Here is a 21,628-nt window from a genome sequence, read left to right on the forward strand (position 1 = left end):
CATCTTGATCTCTAAAAAGTTACCAGTGCAGTATGAACGCGACAAAGTTGTCAATTTCCCCTAAATTAGCCAGTCAAAATATTTTTTTCTCAAATCCAGATTCTCTTGTAAAAATTCTTTATATTTTATAAAAATAGATTTTTCTTGAAACCCATTTTCAGCAAAGAGACCACCTCTTTGGCAACAATGTTAATGTTATTAAATTGTTAATGTCATCAGGTATCCCCCTTTACCCCCATCCCCTAACAGAAGACTGTTTTTAGTTCACATGATATAAAAGAAAAAAGGAAAAATAAAAAAATTTGCAAAAGTTTTTTTTTTCATTTTTGCAATTTTTATTATTCCTCTTTAATTTGTGTGGGGGGTTTTTTACCAATCGGATTGGATCAACTTTTTTGACAAAAAAGAAAAATCTTTTTTTTTCTTTCTTTGAATCCCATTACTTTGTAAAAATTGTTTTATTTTTATTATTTTTTTTTGTTTTTTGTTTTTCTTCTTCAAATGAGCGAATGGTCATCTTAAAAAGACCCACCTTCAAGGAAGGTAGTAAAGTTAGCTGGCTGGGTTAAAATCCCTGCACATCGCTATCTATGTATATTATATTCAACAACGACAGCTATGAAAGAACATTCAATGCATCAAAGGTATTTTTTTTGTATTTTTTTTTCTTTTTTTCTAAGCATTATAAAATCCTTTCCTGGTACACCTCAGGATAATCCAATGTTTTAATACTTAGGCAACACTGGCTTATAAAGTCCATGGTTGAATATAAGCCTCGAAAAGTTTGTTTCTCTCTCTTTTGTGTGTGTGTGCGTGTGTATGTGTGTGTGTGTGCACGCGTGTGTTTTGTTCGTATATATTTATATATATATTTTAATAAGTAAGGATGGGAAATTCAGGACTTGTGGGCTTTGTTGGTTTTAAAGGAAACTTGTAACACTCGGTCTCCTAGGCGGTACCCGTTGAGGCTGGCAATGGCCATGGCTGCCTCATCATAGTTGGTCATGGTGACAAAGCCAAATCCCTTGCACTTGTTGGTGTTGAAGTCGCGGATGACCTTGACGTTGTTCACTGCGCCGAAGGGACCAAAGAGCTGCCAGAGGACACTCTCGTCGGAATCAGGGGACAGGTTGTAGACAAAGATGCACCAGCCTGTTCCCGTGTGACCAGGGATGTTCATTCCCACAAGGCTTGTCATCCCGTCAATGGTGATTGGGGAGAACCTGGGGGGACAGGCAGAAGGGGGGACTGGTCCAGACATCAGTCTGACCACGGATAACACACAGATGCACAGACACAGACATGGGGGCAGAGGGCTGAGTGAGTGTGTTTGCAGGAGAGTCTTCAGGGTTTAAAAACCAAAATGCAAAAACTAATGTCTTTGGTATTTTTTCTGAATGGAATGGCTAAACTGGCTAAGGCCCATATATGCCAAGAAAAAGGCTAGATCAATTCCTAATAACTGTAAGGAAATCCCAGAGCAAGGCTCTATCACACTTCTACCACAGGATAGTTCTACCATAGGATATCCCACCCTGACCCTCATCTTCCCACCCACCCCCCACCCCCCGCCACAGCAGACAGTAAGCTCTTGGGAGGAGGGGCTCTATATTATTCATCCTGTTGCTCTACTTATTTATTCAGTGAGGCACATATGGGAATATCACAGACAGTGACACATAGAAAATGCTCAATAAATACTCATTGACTGCGTAAGTGAGTAACATTGGTGGATATCAATGCTTGGGAATTTTTATTTATTCTTGAAAGCAGATTAGGGGATGACCCTAGGAGTGCTCAAGTCTACCATCTTTGCAGTCCCCTGACTTATTGTTGCCAAAATCTCTTGATATTTTGAGGAGAGAAATACATGAGAATGAACAGACATACCTTGTTATTAATCAGATGGGTGGCTCATGTTTCATTTAGCATCTATTCAAAGGAATTCCCCAAAAAATCCCCAAGCAAGAATACTAAAGACATATCACTCCTTGATGCTATATTATCTGGAATTTCTAAGCATCATTATAATGCTTATAATAATATATATAATTATATAATATGATATATAAAATATATTATCTTCATTTCTAAGCATCACAGGAGTGAAATTTCAAGTCGTTTGTGCATTTATATGTATTAAATTAGAAAAGTTGAAAACTGTTATTTGCCCTATTACAACTACTTTTGTATTAGGCTTTGAAATCTTAGTTTTCATGTTATCTTGAAAAGAAAAACAACTCTTCGGAGTCTATTCAAGGTCTGATAAAATATATCTATGTGTGATTCATAATGGATGCATTGGGTTAAGTTACCAGTGCCTATATCAGAAAAATATTTGTTAACATTTTGTTTTATACCAAATATATACAGGCATTTGGGCCCTATCCATTGACTACTGTCTTGGTTTTCACGTGGTTGGGCTTCGGTTTTTATTTCTGAAAAAAGGGAGGAGGAGAGGAAGCAAAAACTGGAGAGAGAATGGGATAAAGTGTTATCTAGGACTTTTGGTTGTCGTTTTGGTTTAGTTTTTGGTTTCAGAGGTGGGAAGGGAGAGAGAGAATCCCAAGCAGGCTCCACACGCAGAGTGTAGCCCAGTGCGGGGCTCAATCTCACAATCCTGAGGTTATGACCTGGGCCAAAATCAAGAGTCAGACACTTAACTGACTGACCCGACCAGGAGTCCTTAGGACGTTTTAAAAATCAGCAACTATTCTTGGAGTTTTGAAAGTCCTAGGAAATAACAGTTCTGCATCTAACTAGAATTTAGATAATCAAAGGGCTGGTAAAGATATGCTAAACATAACAACTCAATAGGTACTAATTTTGGCATTATTCGCTAAGTCAATTTTCTCTCTTGCTTAAAAACAAATAACAGAACCAAAACACTTGATGGTAAGGATTCTTAGGAGGACAAATCCATGTCTGTGATTTGCATTATTTCTCAAGACTGTCTTCTCAACCTTCTCTCCTCCAAGTGAGTGAACTGACTCCTTTCATTTAAAGGTAGAGAACAGCGAGGTATTTATCTGAAGGCCAAAGTCAGGAGCGAGCAAAGAGGTTTCAAACAGAGTCTCAACTCTAGTCGGTCATGATTACCTGGAGGGCTTTGGTAGGAAGGAGTCTGGACCCAAATCTGGGTCTAATAGGAAAAAAAAAATGCTCTTATCGACTAGTGATGTTTGCTCTGAGGCTGCACCTGTGCCTTCCGTGGCCTCAGGGCACATAAGCATCACTCCACACGTGGAGTTGCCTCCCTGAAGTTAGACGGGAGCAGAGGCCAGAGGTGGGAAAAATGGAAGAGCAGGAGTGGGAAGAAGCAAGCAGTGTGACCAACACATGGAAGTAATTCCCAATTATCCTCACTGGTGCCAGGCTGGAGAATGGGGAGGCTGGTGCTCGGCTAGCAAAGCTGGCAGGCCAGCTCCTTCCGCCACTGTGTGTGGGTTTCCAGAGTTGGGGTACTTACCATGCGTGGCCAAGTGCTGAGGGCACTGCCTCGTACGGGGAGTGTGATTGGGACTATTAAAAACCACATCTCTTTGCCTGACTGTGGGAAGGGGAATTAAAGCGTGCAGCTCTACTGAGCAGGATGATGAAGATGCTGTGTCCCTAGCAGCTCAGTGGAGCTTATCAAAAGCACATATGGGAATCTCATGGACACAGTGACAGAACACACTCAACTTCCCAAGATTCAGCTTTCAGACTAGGTCTGGATCACTCTTGTGACTGCATTCAGAGAGCCCCACAAACCTTGATTCTCTTTGAGCCCCCAACCCCCCAGAAAGGCTTTCCATGAAAGAAACCACAAGTTTAAAACACAATACATGTAGAACCAAGGGAGGATTTATAATAACTGCTAAAACCTGTAACAAAAGAAACCCCTGGTTGAGGTGCACACAGATACACTTCGTTCTTAGGCTGTGCCCTGAAATGCACACTGAGTTGGGGGTGGGAGTCAGCAGGTCATCCACACGTTTACTCATGCTGTGGCCAGGCCTGGTAATCAAAAATCTAATTTATCCACTGACAATCATAAGATTGTTAACCACGATTAGCAAAATGTTCTAATTTTGATTTGCTGGAATCTGCCCTCTTAACTGAATCTTGGCATTGCTAATGCAAAACAGTTGCTCTGCAAGTTTGCAAAATCAGCTGGCAAAGAGTAGGAGCCTTCTCCCTTAGGGGAGCTGTCCAGGGAACCAGATTATCAAGGGCTTGGTAGCTGTGGCACCTGAACCATAGGAGAAGCCCACCTGCAAATAAAAGAAAAAGTGAAACACACAAACACACTTTGTGTGCCCTAAAAGAAACAAAACCAACTGAGGTCTGAAATTAAAATTAAGAATTTGACATGCTGGTGGAGGAAAAAGGAAGAATTAAAAAAAAAAAAAAAGTAAAGTTAGTGAATTAAAAAAAAAAAAAATTTCTAGCCCCAGTCTGTGCCAACACGGACATCTGGCAATCTGTGGAGTTTTAATTACCTCTTTACGCCATAGGCCATATTAAGCAAATTGTCCAGCCTGCAAAGAGAAGGAGGGTCTCTGGGTTAATGCCTCACAGATGGCAAGATTGCTCAATGGAACTATTAATAAGAATGCTCCATTTTCAAAGAAGAAAAGCTCAACAACTTTCCCCAATGCTTAGGAGTCTATCCACTGGTAGTTTCCCCCTTTTCTGCCTCCAACCATGAGTAATTCATGTTCAGGTCAATGCTAGAGTTTAAAGCAAGTGTCTAATGAAGCTCTGTTTCTTTCAAGGTCTGAATTAATCCCACTCCCCCCTCCTCTGAGAACATGTGTGTGGATTTCATTTTATATTGTGTGTGAAGTTGTTAAAAGGGGGCAGCTTCTTAAGTTGTTCACCTTTTATTACAATTCACCTTTTAGTGCAATTAAACTTGTGAATGAAAGGAACACACGTGCATGTACAATGCATATCAGAATGGATCTTTTCTCTTAGTCTAGCTACATTAACTAAATCTTACCACACACATTTTTTGGGGAAGGAGGAGTTTGGGGGTTAAGATTTTTTTTACAATTAGCTTATTATTTACAACCTGAAAGCCCCGCCTCGCAAACTGCCATTGTGTTATAATCTCCCTCATGTTCTGTATTTTACTTGGGGACAAGCTATTCACACCATGGGGCAGTAGTAACCATAGTTTCCACCATTAGAAGCCTGCTGGAAAGGCTTTTTACATAAATACTGCATGTGCGCTCACACAAAATAAAAATTAGATGACTTGGACTCTTCATGAAATCATTAACCCGTTCAAATTCCCAGGACATGGGAGGACACTACTGAGGCTGATTTTCCTCCTCTTCATGGCCAGATGGAGAGCCTACTATCTTTCCATGTGATGTTTGAAAAGAAGAAAAAAAAAAAAACCTTTCATTAAAAGGCACATGGATGGAATAAAAGAATTATTTAGAATTATTATGGGTAGGTCAAGAATGTTCTTCTCTCTCCTATAATAAATGCAATCAACTTTGGACTGCCCTCACAGAGTGAAACCTGCCTTTCAGAAATGTCCCAGAAGGGAAGTGCCTATTGTACTGAGAGGGTTGGGTGCCTGAAGGAAACACTAATAAGGCTTAGGAAATCTTCCTTCTTGTCTTCCCAGAATCAGAGTGAAGTTAACACAAAAGAGAGTACCTATGCTACAGAGTTTCCTGCAGAAGAAAGGAGGACAGGCCAAACCACTCTCCCTGGCAAGGATCTGCCTCCTGGGCTACACATGCCTTTGACTTTATTAAAAGCCACTCCCTCAGCCTTAAGTCTAAGCTGTTGAATGTGCCTACTTATTGGGGATGAACAGAACCTTCTGGTTTGGTTAAATATAGGAATTTTGTTTTATCTGGATTGATTGAGTTTAACCACACACACACTGGTAAGTTGAAAGAGGGATTGGAAGAGCATCTGGTCCAACCATTTCATGTTATAGCAGTGGAAACTGAGGCCCGGTGGGGTGTGTGCACCTGGGGGCCAAGGTTCTTACGCTTGCCCCATCTTTCAGGGCTATGGGTTTCCCTGGCCCTCGCCCAGCTCTGTACTCCTGTAGCACGGCCCTTTCCCCGTGGGTGTGCCTACCTGAACCTCTGGGCTTGGTGGTGAAGTGGGCCAGGGTAGCGCCGGTTGGGGGACTGGTAGAGCTGGGACAGCAGGGCCTGGCTGGACTTCTGGCTGGGGTTGTTGGCAAACTTCACAGTAATCGGTTCCGTAGCACCGCTGGGCTTCTGGCCATTCAGCCCTTTGATGGCTTCTTCTGCCTCGATTCTCTTATCAAACCGGATGAATCCCACCCCTCTGGACACTCCTGGGGAAAGAGAAAGGGCCTTCATAAAGAGTGAACAAACCAAACTGGTAAACACCTCTGGGAAGAGATGGGCTGGGCCCCAGAGAGATTCTGTGGGGAGTCAGCCCACTGCGGGGGCCAGGGCTGAGCCTGGCTCCCCGTATCTCTCTCACCCATCAAAATCCATCTGCCTGTGTTTCTGCCATCATGGCTCTGGACAGGTGACTCCCACCCACAGAACACAGGCACCTCTCACGTCCATTCCAGCCTCTACCACTGGCCTGCTCAGTCCCTGTCTCCCTATAAGTTGCTGTAACCCATCACCCACTGTCCAGTTTCTAGTCCTACAATGTGCCCCCCACACCTAGCGACTACATAATGTTTGCCAAGCAAACTCTGACTACAGGACACCTTTAAAAAATACTTTTTATCCATTTTTCATAACTTTCCAATTTTTTACCTTGTGTATGGTTCCTGTTCCTCATGGCCCCACATTCCACACACACAGTAACAAAGCCCACACACCAAAAACTCTTCCATGGCTCCATGTTGCACACAGATGAAGTCAGACTTCTTAGCCTGGCTTTCAGTGCCCCTGATGAGGTGGCTCCAAGTTCCCCATTGAGCCTCAGGCCGGCCATACTTAAACTGCCACATATTCCTTGAACAGGTCGTGTTCTTCCTCAGCTCCATGCCTTACGATACGTCCTCTCCACCTATTCTATAGGATATATCATATCCACCTAGAATTCTCTATCCCTCCTTTGTGCCAGATAACTGCAAGTCATCCTCCAAAACCCTGTTCAAACGTCACCTCCTTGATGCAGCCCTCACACCAATCCCCTGCCAGGCACAGCACACTTCCTTCTGAGCTCCCGGGGGCACACGGGAGAGCCCCTTGCAGGTGCGTATCACACTAGAGTCCTGCAAGGGCAGGACTGTGTCTCCTTCATCCCTGGGCCCCAGTGTCCCTGCCCCCAGTGTCTGGGGGCAGAGCTGGCTTCAGTAAGGGTTTGTCACATGAGCTGGATGATAAACAGACACTAAACTGCTCTGGGGGGGGAGGGTGGTGGTGTTTTAAATTGGGATCTAACGTGGAATAGGTGAAAACATGTTGTCATTCAAAATGCAACCCAGGGTAGCTTACATTTCTTACTGAGAGGTGGTGGTTGCCTTTCTTTATGATGGACAAAGTACCACAGTCCCAGGCCCTGGCTTCATGTCCCTGTGCTGCTACTAACTACCTGGGCAGAAGTCAGATCACTCACTTTGGACGACTCTTTTCTCATGTGGGTAACGAAGCAGCGTGAGATTCGCCCTAGCTCTCTAACGCTATCATTGGAGCCCGAGCTCTAAGATGGGTTCTTTCCACATACAAAAGTAATGTTACTTGGTTGAGGGTTGAAAGAGACTTTGAAGGTCATTCAGTCCCACTCACAACCTGATGCCTGAATCCTCTCTACAGCCCTGCCAAGCAGGTTAGCTCCTGCTGGAACTGTTCCCATGATGGAGATCTACCTCCTAAGACGGCCCATTTTAAATGTGGGCATTTGATTGATCAGAGTCTTTCTCCTAAGTCAAAACCCTGTCTACGCATGACCCATATCTTTTACCCTAAGCAACCGTTATCTCTCTGCTCCTATGGGTCACAGGGTACTGGCTGTGGCATTGAGACACAAGGAAAGAAATGACAAAGAAACACTTAACCTGTGACTTGATCAACCAGGATTCGAGAGGTGATGATACGGCCATACTGCGAGAAAAGCTGCTCCAGTTCCTTCTGGGTCATGGTTTTGGGAAGGCCGCTAACGTAGAGGTTAGCATCCCTGATTGAGGCAGAGCTCGGACGGGCATATGAGACCTAGGAAAAGGCAAGAGGAGCTAAATCCATTATAGCAACACCCGCCAAGTAGAGGCTGAGTCAACAACTGAGATGGCAGTCCCTCGTCTATCATTCTAACTCATGGTGTCAGTTTAAATAACTCAGTAGTTCAGAGACTTAGCTACTCTTGTAATAGTAGTGAGAATCAGGAGAACAGCAATAGAGGAACAAAAGGAGAGTTGACTATAACTTAAAACAAATGCACAGATAAGGGTCTCTAAGTGCAGAACAAAATAGCTACTGTATGGCAGCTGTTAAATGCAGAACTACCCACGCATGGAGTTCTGAAGATTTACCTCCTGGATGTGGGTGTATAGATGATTTACTGTATCCAACACATAATAATCTTTGAATAAACCAAAAAAAAAAAAAAAACCCTCCATGAAATTCTGCTCTGCAGATTTCTCTCCTTGCCATCCTCCCCACCCCCCAGCCCTTCATTTTCAACACATTAAAGTGATCAGGTTCTCTGCAAGATTTTTTATGTCCCATCCTTTGTGTCGTTCCAATCTGCTCCCACAAGGTCTGCTCTCGCTGAATGACAAAGTGCTGGTGAAACGGGGCTTCGTGAACATCTGCTTGTGAAACTGGATCTGTGACCTTGTCATAACATCTGCAAGAACCAGTTGCCATCTAACTTTGAGCAGGAGCAGATAAAACCACAATCAACAAAATGAGGGCAACGGGGGGAAAGGAGGGAGGGAGAGGGCAGGGGGAGAAAGAAGCGAGCCTCACGAATGGTTATAATAAGTTCGACTTTGTAAATTTGTCCTCCCAGATCTCTCAACTGCTTTTTTTCCCCAAAAAAGCTAACACAGAAGTGTAAACAGATCTGAAATTCCATCTGCAAGAAGCCAAATCTGTAGCAGTACACATAAGCAAAGCAAACCCCAGCAGTCATTAATTTTAGACTTTCATTTACTTATTTATTTATTTTTTAAGAAAACAACATCAGACATTTGAAATATAATTTACAGCTAGTCTAACAAAAGCACTTTCCTGCTAAAGCTATTTCTGGGGCAGTTATGGCTCAGAATAGATGATGAAAACAGTCATTTCAGAGCACATCTGACAATGTTGGACAGGAAGGGACCTATATGGCTTAGCATTTTTCAGCTGGGAGTTTTATTTAATCCATATAACCAATTTACAAGGCCTGCTAAGACTACAGGGGTGTGTGCGTGTGTTCTGCACACACACACAAACGTGTGTACATAAGAAAGCGTGCGTGTTAAACTGGACCCTTGGCATTAAGAACTAAACCTTGAGCAGCGAAGCCGACCTTGCATCTGAGAATGGGTCTGGTGGTGGATCTAGCAAAGGGGAATGAATGCTGAGCAGACACCTCACCCTTGGCACTCTTTCCCTCTCTAGGACAGAGATGCCGAGTCCCTTTATGGATTCCACACTGAAAAATAGATGTTGACTCCACAGATAAAATGATGTGAGTGACAAATCTGGCTCACTGGTCTCCTCATGCTGATGGAGTGAGTCGGCCTATCTGCAGTATCTACCTCTTCCAGGAACTCAGGGGTGGCCTCTGTAAGCTCCTTCCCAGCACAGGGCTGACATGCAAAGGGACCTTTACGTGGCTGGTCCCTGGGGAGTGGGCACTGAGTTTCATGTGACTGCGTGGACAGAGCATCACTTCACACAAGGCTCTTCTACCCATCCTTTAAGGAACAAAGTCTTTCAGGTTATAACCCAGCAGAACTGTTTTTCAGGCATGAGAAGGGAGCAGTAGGGAGAAGGAAATAAGAACGTTGTAGTGATATGTTCATGGTAATGAGTTACCCCTGTCTCACCAGTGCCAATTATTAGACAAATTAATTATCTGAATGACATTTGCGCTGCCCTAAAACATACCCTCCTACTTCTATGTCCTTGCTTGTGGGGAAAATTTTTCCACCTACTTTCTCAGGCCCTGATCCTATTCTTCTTTAAGGCCCAGCTCCAATGCCATCTTCTCTAAGCAGCTTTCCCTGATCTTACCTCCTCCTAAAAATCCCCCTAGTAGGGCTCTCAGTGAACTGCACCCACAGTACTTGCTTAATCTGTCTGGACCTTGAGTCACCATCTTTCTATCTAGTCTCCTGATCATCTAGTTTGTTGATCCCCTTGTGGTCATGGTGTGTGTGTGTGTGTGTGTGTGTGTGTGTGTGTGTCTGTCTGTCTTGTTCATTTTTGTGGCTCTAGCTCCGAGCACAGAGCCTAATACCTGCAGGATGTTCAACACCTATGGAAAGAATAAATGAACACACCCACAGAATATAATGAATGACGTGGGCCTTAATGACTATTTGGGGCTAACTGCAACTTGGATTCCTCCACTTAGGGGGAATCAACAAGAATTAATCATAGACTCATAGACTCATGCATCCAGAATCATAGCTGGGTTTCCCTATTAAGCTAAGAGCTAAGGGACAGGTTTCCTATTCCCCAGTTTCTGGGATTGGAAGGACTGAAAGAAGACTGTTCTATGACTAGACATCACCCAGAGGCCTTCTCTAAGCAAACATTTCCTGAGGATCTACTATGAACCAGGCACAGTGCTGTGTGCTGGGGATGCATAAGAAGCAAGAAAAAAGAGTGGTCTCTTGCCCTAAAGGATTTCCAAGTCCAGTGGGGACAAGAGACAACACAGGAGGCACCCAATAAACATGAGTCAAATACAAGAAATACTCTTATGGGCCAATTATCACAATGCCCCAAGATGTGTGCTCTTTCAGGGCTATATCCCTGGGACTGGAACACTGAGAAGGGGAGACTAATATCCCTTTTAATTAAGGGTTAAAAGGGCCAGAAAGAAGACAGAACTGAGATGAGACTGGTGGTGAGACAGGTGTATGTTGGGGTCAGGGAATGGTGACCTAGTGATAGCTCTCCAAGGACAAATAAGATGATGAAGGTCAAGAGCTTAGTGCAGTGCCTGTGTGACACCCAATAAATGTGCAATGGAGAGTAATGACCTTGGCACCCAATGGTCTGGGCAGAGCTGGGGGAGGAGGTGGGCTGGAGACAGACCTGATAGGAAAAGGAGCTGGCACTGGAGAGTCAATGACAGAACAAAACCATTTCCCCAAACCTCATCCAGGGAGAATTACTGCCACAGATCACAGCCACATAGCACTAACAAGTCCCAAAGGTGAACAGCAGCACTTTGAACACTCACCAAACCTAACTCCTGCTTACTTTTTCTCCTTGACTTGGAGTCTTAAGTCTCTTGTTCACTTAGTCCCCTGCCCTGTCCAGGAAATCTGTAGAAGTGGGTGTGGGCAAAAATGACAGTAAAGGGATCTCTCTACACTTCTTATCCAAATACTCATCCTGGCATTTGCACACCTCAAGCGTCCTCATTCATTTATGAAATCCCAAGTGACTACAGGTGTCAGGCACATCGTTGTGCTGAAACATTTCTCAAAAATGATGCACTTCTAGCCCCGGCAGACAGCCGGCCAGGCTTTGCTGATTTGTTCACCTCACTAAACTAGTGGCCTGGAGCCCAGGGCTTCCAATGCTGAAGGCAGAGCCCTAGAGAATCCCAGGCCTCAGACCATCAGGATCCTGCTCAATTCATTCATTCAGGATCTCTGAAGACAAGACAGGCATTTCTAGGCTGGCACTGATCTTGCTCTGGAGCTCAGAAAGAGCTGGGAGTGGGGAAGCTACTCCGCTCTCTCTAGGTAAGTGTGGTCCAGAGGCAGGTGACTTTACAAATGATCTTGATAAAAGACATGTAGTCTCGGGGCGCCTGGGTGGCTCAGTGGGTTAAGCCTCTGCCTTCAGCTCAGGTCATGATCTCAGGGTCCTGAGATTGAGCCCCGCATTGGGCTCTCTGCTCAGCGGGGAGCCTGCTTCCCACCCCCAACCCCCGCCTGCCTCTCTGCCTACTTGTGATCTCTCTCTGTCCAATAAATAAATCTTTAAAAAAATATATTATTAAAAAAAAAAAGATATGTAGTCTCTCCAAACTCCCCATCTCCGCAGGCTTACCCTAACCTCGACCCTCTGCAAGAGTGACAGTATGTGGAGTTTATGAGTCCTGACTGTGGGCTGGCTCTGGCACTCATTAGCTGTGACCTTGGGCAAGTAATTTGATCTTGATAAATCTCAGTTTCTTTACTCGTATAAAGGGGGATGATTTTCTTTCAGTGAGTTATTGCAAAGAATTGAGATAATAGATTTAATGTGTATAGTGCAGTCCTAGAATTTAGCAGCTATTTAGTACATATTATTATGTGGTATGTACTATGGGCTTTTGTGGGGCAGTGTGGGACTCTAGCCCCCATTGGGACACACCTTACAATTTTACCACACAAGCAAACATCTGGGATACCACCAGTGAGCAGCTATAGAGACACCACTGTCCTCCTCCATCAGCCTGGTGGAGTCTGGGTCATCCTTTACTACTTCACTGCCATGAATTTCTTCGAGCACATCCCTAAAGAATCCACTGTATTTCCCAGTTTCCATGAAGTACTTTCCATTTTCCAAAGTGACTTCATAAGGCTGCTGTCGGTGATTCTCACCAAGGTGGTATAGCAGGCACTGGCATTTGTCACTAACGGGGCAGCGGAAACAGGGCTGGGGATGCCCCTCCCCCCCACCAGCTCACAGCCAGGGATCGGCCTGGGCGGGGTGGGAGGAACAGCACAGCCTAGGGAAAAACGTTTCCCAAGTCCTCTGGCAACCCCTCATCTCCTGTCTAACCTGCCACGGTACAGAAAAGGGAGAGGGCTTGGAAAGCATGGTAAAGGCTTGGTTTTGGGTGCTGGGAGGCTGATAAGATAAGAAAAAGCATCCTTCTCTGCCTTGGGAAGGTGCTTCATCAGTCAAATACTGGCACTAGAAGACAAGAGTTCATTCATTCCTCCCCTTCCAGGACACTTCCTGGGGGCAGGTCCCCTGCTGGGTGCCTCTACTTCAACCATGGTCCAGTGAGGAAGGGAGCAAATAAATGAGTACAGTACAGAGGGCTGTTCCTGGCAAGCAACACTCCCACTCCCAGTGTTAGCTTCCATGTGCAGGGAGCCCTTGGAGTAGAACTCTAGGCCTCTCAGTGCCCTGTCACCACCTCCTCTCCAGGGAAAGACTGGAGGGACCATTCAAACAGGCTTCGGTAAGGGTGATGGGCACAGGAGCCTCAGCTGCTGCCTGCCTCCCCCCTTCTGGCAGCCACTTTCTGTTCCAGGCTCTGTACTATGTGAGCAGGTTCTGCTCTCATATGGGGGGGCTCTGTGGTGTCCATAGCACCTGTGACAGGGGCTGTCAATCTGTCAAAGTGTGGGGTTCTGTGTCAGGAGGCCCATTGTGTTCAGGAAATCCATCTTGGATGTAATCCGTAATAAAGGTGACCTTAGGATTTAATACGCTCTTCTCTTTTGTCTTATCTCTCAACTGGTTTATAGCTAGGATGTGGAAGACAAGGCCATGACTTGTTAGACCCCTTCGAATTATAAGAAGGATCTCATTCACTGGATGTTTTCATGGGCTAGGCATTCTATTCACAAAACTGCTAATCTCTACAACCGTGGTTCACGGTAAGCAGAAATAAAGGTGACAGGTGTCATTGGTGATCCCAGCAGAAAGCACTCTCCTTGAAATCCACTTCACAGAAACTCGGCACTGAAAGTGGCCTCAAAATTTCTAGGTGAGATCCTAGGCAGCTGGCCACCTGCCTTATATGTTACACAGGAAGATTACTGTTTTGTGAGGTGTCCTGCCCCATCACTGGCCATCCCTGATTATGGGTAAGCTCATCTGTCTACTGAATTCAAATGTATCTCTTCTATAGCTTCCATCCTTCTCCAATTTCTATTCTAGCTGCACACACTAGGAGCACCCTTCTGTTTGAATCACCATTTATCCCGTGGGTTTCTCTCACTGATAGGTGCTAGTTAGAGCATCAGGCAACTATATTTTGAGACAGGCCACTCCAAGGAAGTTCTTGCTTATGTTATTTTAACAGACACTGAGCATCTATTCTGGAATTCTGAAAAGAGACAAAGGTCAAGATCGAGGGCTGTGGGGCTAGAAAGATAGGGATTTAAATCCTGACTGCTTACTAGCGGTGTAAGCTTGGGGAAAGTAACTTAACCTTTCTGAGATGTATCACCTGAGTAACATAGTTTAGAAGATTTCTAACAGAGCACTTGGAGCATTAAACAAGCTAATGCAAATAAGTTATATGCAAGCAATGAATCATGGACCACTACATCAAAACTAATGATGTATTGTATGGTGACTAACATAACATAATACGAAAATTATAAAAACATAAAATAAACAAGCTAATGCATATAAGATTTCTAGGCACTATGAGAAGCCTGGGTGGCTCAGTCAGTTAAGCACCTGATTCTTAATTTCAGGGTCATGAAATCAAGCCACATGTCCAGGCTCTGTGCTCAGCAGGGAGTCTGCTTGAGATTTTCTCTCTCCCTCTCTCTCTGCCCCTCAACCCCTCTCTCTGTCTCTGTCTCTCAAATAAATAAACAAATCTTTAAAAAAATTTTTTTCTAGGCACTATGCCTGGCACACAGAAAGTGCTCAATAAATAGCAGTTTTGCTGTAACTGTTACGGTCTTACATGAGACTCTGGGAGTACAGAGATGAATACAACAGTCCTTGACATGTAGAACTATGAGTCTAGCAGAGGAGACACACACAGAGACCTATCATTTCAGAAGATCAGGCTGCAGATTTTCCCCAATCTGTTGTAACACCCTACTCTCTGAGGGAGCACAAACTCCCCAGAGCATACAGATCCCAGGGGGGATATTCATTCCAAAGAGCCCAGGAGAATGGCAGCAGAGAACAGTCTCTGGCTCTGCCAGGGCCTTCGAGGAGCAAACCCTTGCAGGTAACGCTGATCCCATCTCCAGGAGCAGGGAGAGAAGAAAGAAGCCAGCTGGTTCCTAGAAACAACAGCTTTGATTGTGAGGATCAGCTTACCCCTGTGCCTATGGATGCAGCCCTGCCCACAGGCAGAACAGGTGTCTGCTTATGTGGTCCCATTCCTCATACTTTCCTCCACCTGTCACCTGATACATGATATTCTTTTACCAGGGGCAAGACCCAATGGTAATATTTCTAATGAGCCCCGATGGTACCACTTCTCCCTGCTCAAAACCTTCAGTGGTTCTCCAGCACCTTGTGATGATGATCAAATGCCTCATTTGAGCATTCAAGGCCCTCTGAGATCTGGGCCAACTTCTCACCTCCTGCTAACGCTCTGTGCACTCTGTGCCACAGTTCAAATTTAAAAAGGTCAGTTTTTTGAATATGCACTTCACGTCTCTACTTCTGTCTTTGTTCTTGCTATTTGTTCACCATCATATCAAAGTGAACCCCTGCCCATCCATACAGACCCTGTCTGAATACCGCCTCCTCCAAGAGGCCCAGGCACAAATGACTGCTGTCTCCTTGAACTCTGTAGATGGTATACATTTCCATGGCCGTAGCTATCACAATACCTCCATCATGGAGTTTAAGAGTATCCAAGAATATCAGGAGGGTATCCAGCATACAGTAGGCTGGAAAAATACTTCTTTTAATAAAATGGTGTAGTGATCTGTTTGTCTGCCTACAACTTTAACGAAATCCATCAAATTACCAAGGGGCCTTACTTAGTAGAAGGATCTCGCCGTCTGTCTAGTGGCCCCCAGAAAGTAGAGATGTGTTAAAGGTTTCATGGGCTGATTGTTGGAAGAGCTGGTCTCAGAGATGAAGACACTCAGTCTTCTCACTAAACTGCACCTCCTGACTCTTGCTCTCTGTTAGACTGATAAGGTGACTGAAGCCACCTGGGAGTTGCATTATACTTCCCACTATACAAAGCCTCTATATATGGTGCCTGAGGCTTAACAAGACTCAAAGCTCTTTCCTTACATTTTAAAAAAGCATCTTTGAAGCATGTACATCTCTGAAACACGCAGACAGGAAACAGACTTCCCCTCTCATGTAACTTTCACCCAGGGATAACCCTATTCACTTTTGCCTTCATTCTGGGGAGCATTAATTGGGCAACTGACTATAAACTATGAGGACCCAGAAGTGAGATATTATTTGTTCCATTTTCTAGATGACATACTCTGGCTCAGTGAGATGAAGCACTTGTCCAAGGTCACATAGCCGAACTAAGACAAAGCTGGATATGACTCCAAGATCTGGGATCTTTCCACGATGTCAGGCTAATGTGGACAGTGAAATAAAAGCTGTGTGCTTGGCACAAACGGCTACTTTCCCTGGAAAGTTACCAAGCTGACAAGATCACACTATAATATTTTAATAGTTAGATTGTTAGAGCTGGAAGACACCATTTTGCAGATGAGGAAATGCATCCAGAGAAGTAAAAGTAAGTCACCCAAGGTCATCCTGGTGGTTTTTGACAGAGCTGGGGCTTGACTGATTCTTCGTCGTAACTCAGTGCTCTTTCAAATGGACAACAAAGGGGAAGGAAAGTGGGATTGGCTCTATGATCTTTGACGGACCAGCTGATTTGCCCTGGGGCTTCATGATAGTCACGGAGAAGAGATTCTTTATTCCCCACAGCCACTAATTTTCAGGCCAGCGCTGTATAGTAGAACTTTCTGGGATCACGAAAATGTTCTAGATCTGAGGTGTTTGATGGTGGCCACTAGCTCCATGTGGCTACTGAACACTTCCAATATACCCAGAATGACTGAGGAACAGAACTTTTCATTTTACTTAATTTTAATTAATTTAAATTCAAATTTAAAAAGTCATATGTAGCTGGTGGCTACTTTACTGGACAGAAGAGTCTGAAGCCCAGAAATCACGCAAAAATACAGAATCTCAGAGCTCAAGGGTCAGACCCCAGTGTGGTATAGGAATCTCTCCTATGTCATCCCCAATGACTCCATCCGAATGTCTCTGACAATCAGAGACTCACTACCACCCAAGGCAAATGTTCTACCCTGAGAGCTGCATGGGCTCTCTTCCCAGATTCTTGAAATACAGGATTGCGCTTCAGAGTCCCTGCAGACTTCTTTTCCTGTAGGAACAGAGAAGCAACCATGGTGGATGAATCTGGGAGTGCTGCACCATCTTTGCCATCTTCACAAGGGTGCCTTCACAAGGTTGTGCCTCTGCACAACCCTTAGAGTGTCTCTTTAAAACATAGAGCTGAGAATGGGACACAGACACGAAGGACAATTGACCAGAGTGGATTCCTGGAATCTGGAATCCACAATTCTCCTAACACAGCCAAGGTGAGCTGGCTTTTCTAAGGCAGCTCACACCCCCCTGATGGTTTCTTTCACACTTCTAGACAACTAAAGCCCCCAAGTCCTATTCCACACACTTCTGAAAACCTACGTGTCCTCTCAACCCATACCTGATTTGCTTTTGTAATCCAGACCCAGGACACAGTGGATGACCTTTAAGATACTGGAATTATAACAACCTCACTGGGCAGAGAGAATAGGGACATGCTAGGTCGATCCTTCAAACTCCTACACTGGTATCTGAAATTATTCACCCAGATGAAGTTAGCAGGGCACTGGGAAGCAGAGCAGGCAAACAAGCTCTCACAGGAGAGAAAGAGCAGCCCAGTATAAGGGGGGGTAAACGGGTGTCCAGTTTCCACTGCTGTGGATGTGTGCCCTCTCTTGGCTCCTTGGGGATTCAGTGATCCAGCCTCCCCTGCTGACCTTGGCAGGGAAGTGCTCCCACACTGTTCTGACTATAGCTGTCGTGGGGGAGGAGAGAAAAGTGCCTTTTTATTATTAATAAGACTGAGGGAGGCAGTCTATCATTTCTGGGTGGGGTGTTACCCATCAGCAAAAAATGATCTGCTAACTCTCCAGGAAGCATTAAGAGCAGTGATAGGAGAAATAATTGCTTATGCCGAGTGCAAAGAAAAGATGCTTCAGCAGAACAAAGGCCTTTAGCAAGGCAGGTGGATGGCGGGGTGAGGGAGGGGCGGTGCCCTGAAGACCCTTGGCAAGAGGAAGAGGTGGGAGGGGCAGACTGGACCCTGCAAAACTCCAGTGTGGAGAGATCCCCTGGAGGCACTGTTAGCGCTATTAGAAGAATAAAGCGAGGATGGAGAAATGGCTAAGAGGCATTATGGCACAGAGATGCCAGAATACAGGAACTCAGTTTGTTCTCCTTCCCAGAGAAGGAAGTTTTTTCCTTCTGAAAAAGCCTTCACTCACACCTTCCCCTTCTCCAATCCTGCTCCCTCTGGAGCTGGGCTGCGGCCTTGTGATAAAGCTCCCTTCCTACTCTCACAGCGCCTCTCCTGACTGCCTGCCAACCCTCCTGGGTTCACTCTGCATGGCAGAGGCAGCCTTTTGTCCCCTCATCCCTGCTCCAGTCCTGAAATCACTCACACCCCCAGTTTGCACAAGAGTCGTGCTCTGGGAATGTTTTCTTTAAAGTCATATTTTTATAAATTGAATAATAGCTTAATGCAATTATTAGAAAAACACATGACACAAAATCATTTGTAAACCTGTAATGCAATGACAAAAGGAAGGAAATATATAAAAACATTGTTTACAGTATTGAGTTGGGAATGGCTGATACTGCCTTCAATATATGATAACGCATTCTCCAAATTATTTATAAATAAGTATGCCTTGCTTTTAAAATGAGTAAAAAAATTCCTAAAAATCTCATGAAAACCAGTGTCTAAGGATGACAAACACCTTCAGCCTGCAAGCCGCTGGTTTCATCTGTCAAACACCCCAAGTGACACACCACTGTCAGATGAGCCTTCTTGGAACTTTACTTTGTCCAGGTCCCTCTCCTGCTCAAACCTCACACAGCTTCCTTCTTCCCGCCCCAACACCCCAAACCAGTGGGAGCCCCTGCATCCCTAAGACTGCCCTATCCCATTGCATTAGAGTTGGTCCATTGCATGTCTGTGACTCCCACAAGACAGGAGCTCCCACGGAGGCAGAGCAGTGAACACTTCTTTACTCCTGCTCCCCGAACTTAAGCATCCCATTACTCTGAAAGGTTTATTGGGAGTGATTCCAAACGCTCATATCCACTTCAGATCACTTTTTACTCAGTGTAACTTGAATATCAATCCAAACTTTTTGTAAAGATATCCCTTTTGAAGGTACTACAGACCATCTAATTTTCTTTGTTACTAATTAATACAGCAAAGAGCTGGACCACTACCACTGGATTCAATGGAGTGCTTCCCATCAAGAGGCTGAAATTACAGTGTGAATTCAGAAGCTGCTGTTTTAGAATGCATGGAGAGAGGAGAGAGCCCAGGACTGGAACATCTGGTGTGAGGTTAAGGAGAACCGAGAATCATTTCCCAGAACCACAGCCATTCACCCAATGGTTCCCAGAGTCTAAAGTGATCTCTGTTGGAGAGAAGTGAGGAAAGAAGCTGAACAATTAGCACTGTCAAAGCCCTAAACAGGGCAAATCATCTCCACTGGGTCCAGAGTTGAAATCCTGAGAAAAGACCCAATTTCCCACATGGAGCTCCAGGCTGGTCTGGCAGACTAGACATGTAAGCCCATGGTCCATGCCCCATGCCTCTCTGACACACATGGATGGGAGAATTCCCAGGGCACTGTCACCCCTGGGTCATCTGATTCCCAGGACCTGGCACAGAGCTTGGAAAGCAGGGGTTCAGGAAGAAACAATCTGAAGTCAGGTCTATCCCCAGGTCTATCCCCTATGGCCCTAACCACATGTCTGTTTACTGAAGAACCTGGAGGGACCACACAATTTACTTGCTTTTTATATCTCCTTCCCATGCCAGGGAGTACAACCTGTGTGTGTGCAGAGCCAATACACAACCACACAATCTTACAGAATACATGTGCTGCTGAACAAACACACAGTGTGACCTTCTAACACTTACGGCCCATTGCCAGAGTTATTTCTGAAGTACACTTGCTGACTCCAAATCTCACTTGCCAACTGTGTGATCTTGGGTAAGTCTCCTAACCTCTCTGGGCCTTCCTTTCCTCAACTGTATGAAGGAATGAATAGAACCTTCTTATAGGGCTATCTTAAGAAGTAGAGTTAATGCATGTAAAGCATCCGCCCCAAGAGATGTTTCAAGGATTAAATCCTATCAAGCATGTAAACGGGCTAGAATACTGTTGGACACTAAATATTCAATATAAGGTAGCATTACTATTATTCATTATTAGTATAATTATAATAAGTAATCAATATTATTTCCTTCTTGGGGCAGAACGCTTCACAGGACCTTCAGAAGCTAACTCAGCTCAGCTGCTGGTCACTTGTTTGCCTTTGGACAATTCATTTCATGTTTCAGCCTGGCCACTTTTCCCCATGAAACAAGTTATAAACCAGAGAATAATCCCTCTGTAGTCACATGTCTGCAAACATGTACTAGATGTTCCTAGGAGATCACTGTAACACATGCTTCTGAAGAATGTACTTGTTTTTTCCAGATAGGCACATTATCTGCAGTCATCCATACTACTTATTGGGGCTTAATGAACAAATCACACTCTTTCTCTGTTTTGATGCTGTGTCTGTGCCAAGATTGTATTCTCCTTGAGGACAGAGGCCTGGCCTTGCCCTCCACGTGCCCTTGGCATTGGCACACAGTCACATTCTATCCCTCTTACTAAAGGAGCAATGAAAATTTGTTAATAGGGAACCATCATTTATGGGCACCTTCCCCTAGCAAGCCAGTAACGAGCCACCCAATTCCAATAGGCAAAACAGTGTTTGTGTATTCAAATTGGACTCCAGAGGCTACAAACTGTTTGTCCACAGGTCAACTACCAAATTTTGTTTGCCCCGACCACCTATGCTTTAAAATTTTTAAGTTGGTTTCCAGCTTTTAAAAATTGAGAGGCACAGCAAGAAAAAAAATCTAGATTTCGGCTTTTATTGAATAATTAGAAGATCTGGCAATAATCCGGGCTTAAACAATCAGCAGTAGCTGAAGAATAACTGCCCTCTTTATTGCTCTCTACCTCACTACATTCTCTACCACTCCCTCAGGGCTTTCCAGATCTATCCCAAGCTGTTAATCATTGTTTGTCAAAACTTAGGAATTAAAAAACAAACAAACAAACAAAAAACAAAAAACAAAAACCCAAATCCTTAGGAATTAACTCTTGGTGTGCCTGCATCTGTGTTGTGCATTATATTTAATGCAAGGTGTTTTGCACAAAGCAGTCCAGAAATGCATCACAAATGCGAGAAAGAGGGACACAGTTGACCTCATCTTGCAAACATGTGCTAAATAGTTCTGGGGAGATCTCTGTAAAGCATGCTTCCAGGAGGATACTTATGTTTTCCAGATAGGCAAGTTATCTATTCCTTCATGGGAGCTAGAGCAAATACATAAATCTTGTGTCACTTATCAAAGCAAACTGAAGCAGAAGTAAACAGTAGCCTGAAAGGCAGAAAAGCAATTTTAAAAAATTAATAAATGATGAGACTATTAACAGCACATGAAAAGGGTT

The 21,628-nt window shown here is 44.5% G+C and overlaps 1 protein-coding gene across 9 annotated transcripts in view; it reads right to left on the reverse strand.

Annotated features, from left to right (window-relative positions):
- Positions 1 to 895: 895 nt before the first annotated feature.
- ELAVL4 (ELAV like RNA binding protein 4) overlaps positions 896 to 21,628 on the reverse strand; it is a gene marked incomplete at both ends in the record, with an annotated part of 84,972 nt that continues 64,239 nt past the window's right edge. For 4 of the 9 annotated variants that reach the window (XM_080802695.1, XM_080802693.1, XM_080802690.1 and 1 more), the window contains 4 exons: positions 896 to 1,223; positions 4,485 to 4,523; positions 6,094 to 6,319; positions 8,006 to 8,159. In XM_080802695.1, coding sequence (XP_080658821.1) covers positions 896 to 1,223; positions 4,485 to 4,523; positions 6,094 to 6,319; positions 8,006 to 8,159 — 747 coding nt within the window. Of the gene's footprint in view, positions 1,266 to 4,484; positions 4,524 to 6,093; positions 6,320 to 8,005; positions 8,160 to 21,525; positions 21,559 to 21,628 lie in introns of those variants that run through there. The other 5 variants (XM_080802694.1, XM_080802692.1, XM_080802696.1 and 2 more) reach the window with 4 other exon arrangements.

The sequence above is a fragment of the Martes martes genome (genome assembly GCF_963455335.1).
Source record: "Martes martes genome assembly, chromosome: 4".
Taxonomy (NCBI): domain Eukaryota; kingdom Metazoa; phylum Chordata; class Mammalia; order Carnivora; family Mustelidae; genus Martes; species Martes martes.